Source organism: Rutidosis leptorrhynchoides, chromosome 2, assembly GCF_046630445.1.
Source record: "Rutidosis leptorrhynchoides isolate AG116_Rl617_1_P2 chromosome 2, CSIRO_AGI_Rlap_v1, whole genome shotgun sequence".
In the NCBI taxonomy this organism is placed as follows: domain Eukaryota; kingdom Viridiplantae; phylum Streptophyta; class Magnoliopsida; order Asterales; family Asteraceae; genus Rutidosis; species Rutidosis leptorrhynchoides.
The window spans coordinates 277,425,662-277,427,281 of NC_092334.1; the positions used below are offsets into that span (position 1 = coordinate 277,425,662).

Below are 1,620 nucleotides of genomic sequence, written 5' to 3' on the forward strand. Positions count from 1 at the left end.
AGATAAAGCACTACTATAGGGATTATTTCCCGAGGTCAAACATCAGTCGGCATCATATCGCTCAACGCTAGGCTGTTATTGTATTGTACTGGTACCTTTCACCCACTATAAGGAAAATAGTACCAACATATGGTGCCATCTGTTCCAAAGAATCACTCAAATCTCAAAAGCAAAAAAGGTTATAATCATAGGGTAATACCTATTGAGGCGAACATGATACATACGTGGAAAGCCGGACAACGAGGAAAAGCAGAAACATTAGAAGATTGGAAGCAAGAGTTGATTGTTTTTCCTTCTATGTTTAATACTAATCCATCTGATGCTCATGTAGTGATTGAAGCTCGTATAGTAAATTTTATTGTTGGAGGAATATATAATGATACCGGAGCAGGAGCATGTATCATGTATGAACATTATTTTGTACAATTATCGAAAAGAGTAAAGGAGAATATGAAAGACGTTCCTTTAGCAAGTTTTGCTAACGATCCATCATGGTCAGAAGGAAGCATACTTTTAGAAGTGGTGTTGAGAAAATCACCATTTAAAAGGACAAGTCATATCGAGTTTCTTTTGTAAAAGCAAATTCACAATATAATGTCATTTTGGGCCGATCAGCTATGATGACATTTGGAGCTGTGACATTAACGGTACATGGAATGATGAAGTTTCCTACTTTGGTTGGCATTGCAACGCTATATGCTGAGCGGAGAAGAAAAATAGAATGTGTACAAATAAATAGAACTACTGTTAATCCAATCATTCATGAGGATGGGTCAATATCACGAAATCCAGTATTCCCATATCAGAGAATTATTATTGGAGACACATTAACAAAGGAAACAAAAGACAAACTTTACAATATTTTAGCAACCAAATTAGATGTTTTTGCGTGGCATGTTTCTGACATGATTGGAGTACCACGTCACATTGCTGAGCATAAGCTTAATGTAAATCCCAATATTCCACCAGTATGTCCAAAGAAAAGAGGCATGGCTCCTGAACGGACAAAGTTTCTTAGAGAGGAAGTTAGAAATTTGGTGGACGCTGGGATATTACAGGAAGTAAAGTATCAGACATGTGTAGCAAACCCAGTGATGGTGAGAAAACTAGATAACTCATGGAGGATGTGTGTGGATTTCACAGATATAAATAAAACTTGCCCAAAAGATAACTACCCTTTGCCATAAATAGATTGGATGGTGGAGTCCTTAAGTGGATATCAGTTTAAATCTTTTTTGGATGCATACAAGGGATACCATCAAATTCCCATGGCGGTACGGGATCAAAATAAAACAGCCTTTCACAAGATAGACGGAATTTTTTGCTATAAAAATGCCCTTTGGACTAAAGAATGCAGGAGCAACTTACCAGCATGTCATTGATATGAAATTTAAAGATCAAATAGCCAGGAATGTAGAGGCCTATGTTGATGATATTGTTATCAAGAGTCACACAGAGGAAAGCATGCTTAGGGATACTCTTGAGACTTTTGAGTCATTACGAAAGGTTAATATGAAGTTGAATCCTAAGAAGTGTACTTTTGGTGTGCAAGAGGGTAAATTTTTAAGCCATATTTCTAATGACCCACCTTTTTCCGTTTACTTTTCATCTACTTAATTT

At 36.6% G+C, this 1,620-nt stretch overlaps 1 protein-coding gene across 1 annotated transcript; it reads left to right on the top strand.

The window, feature by feature from the left end:
* The first annotated feature begins 620 nt into the window (after nucleotides 1-620).
* Nucleotides 621-1,187, top strand: LOC139888684 (uncharacterized). Its single transcript, XM_071871678.1, has one exon. The coding sequence runs from the start codon at nucleotides 621-623 to the stop codon at nucleotides 1,185-1,187; it is 567 nt and encodes a 188-aa protein (XP_071727779.1).
* The last annotated feature ends 433 nt before the right edge of the window (nucleotides 1,188-1,620 follow it).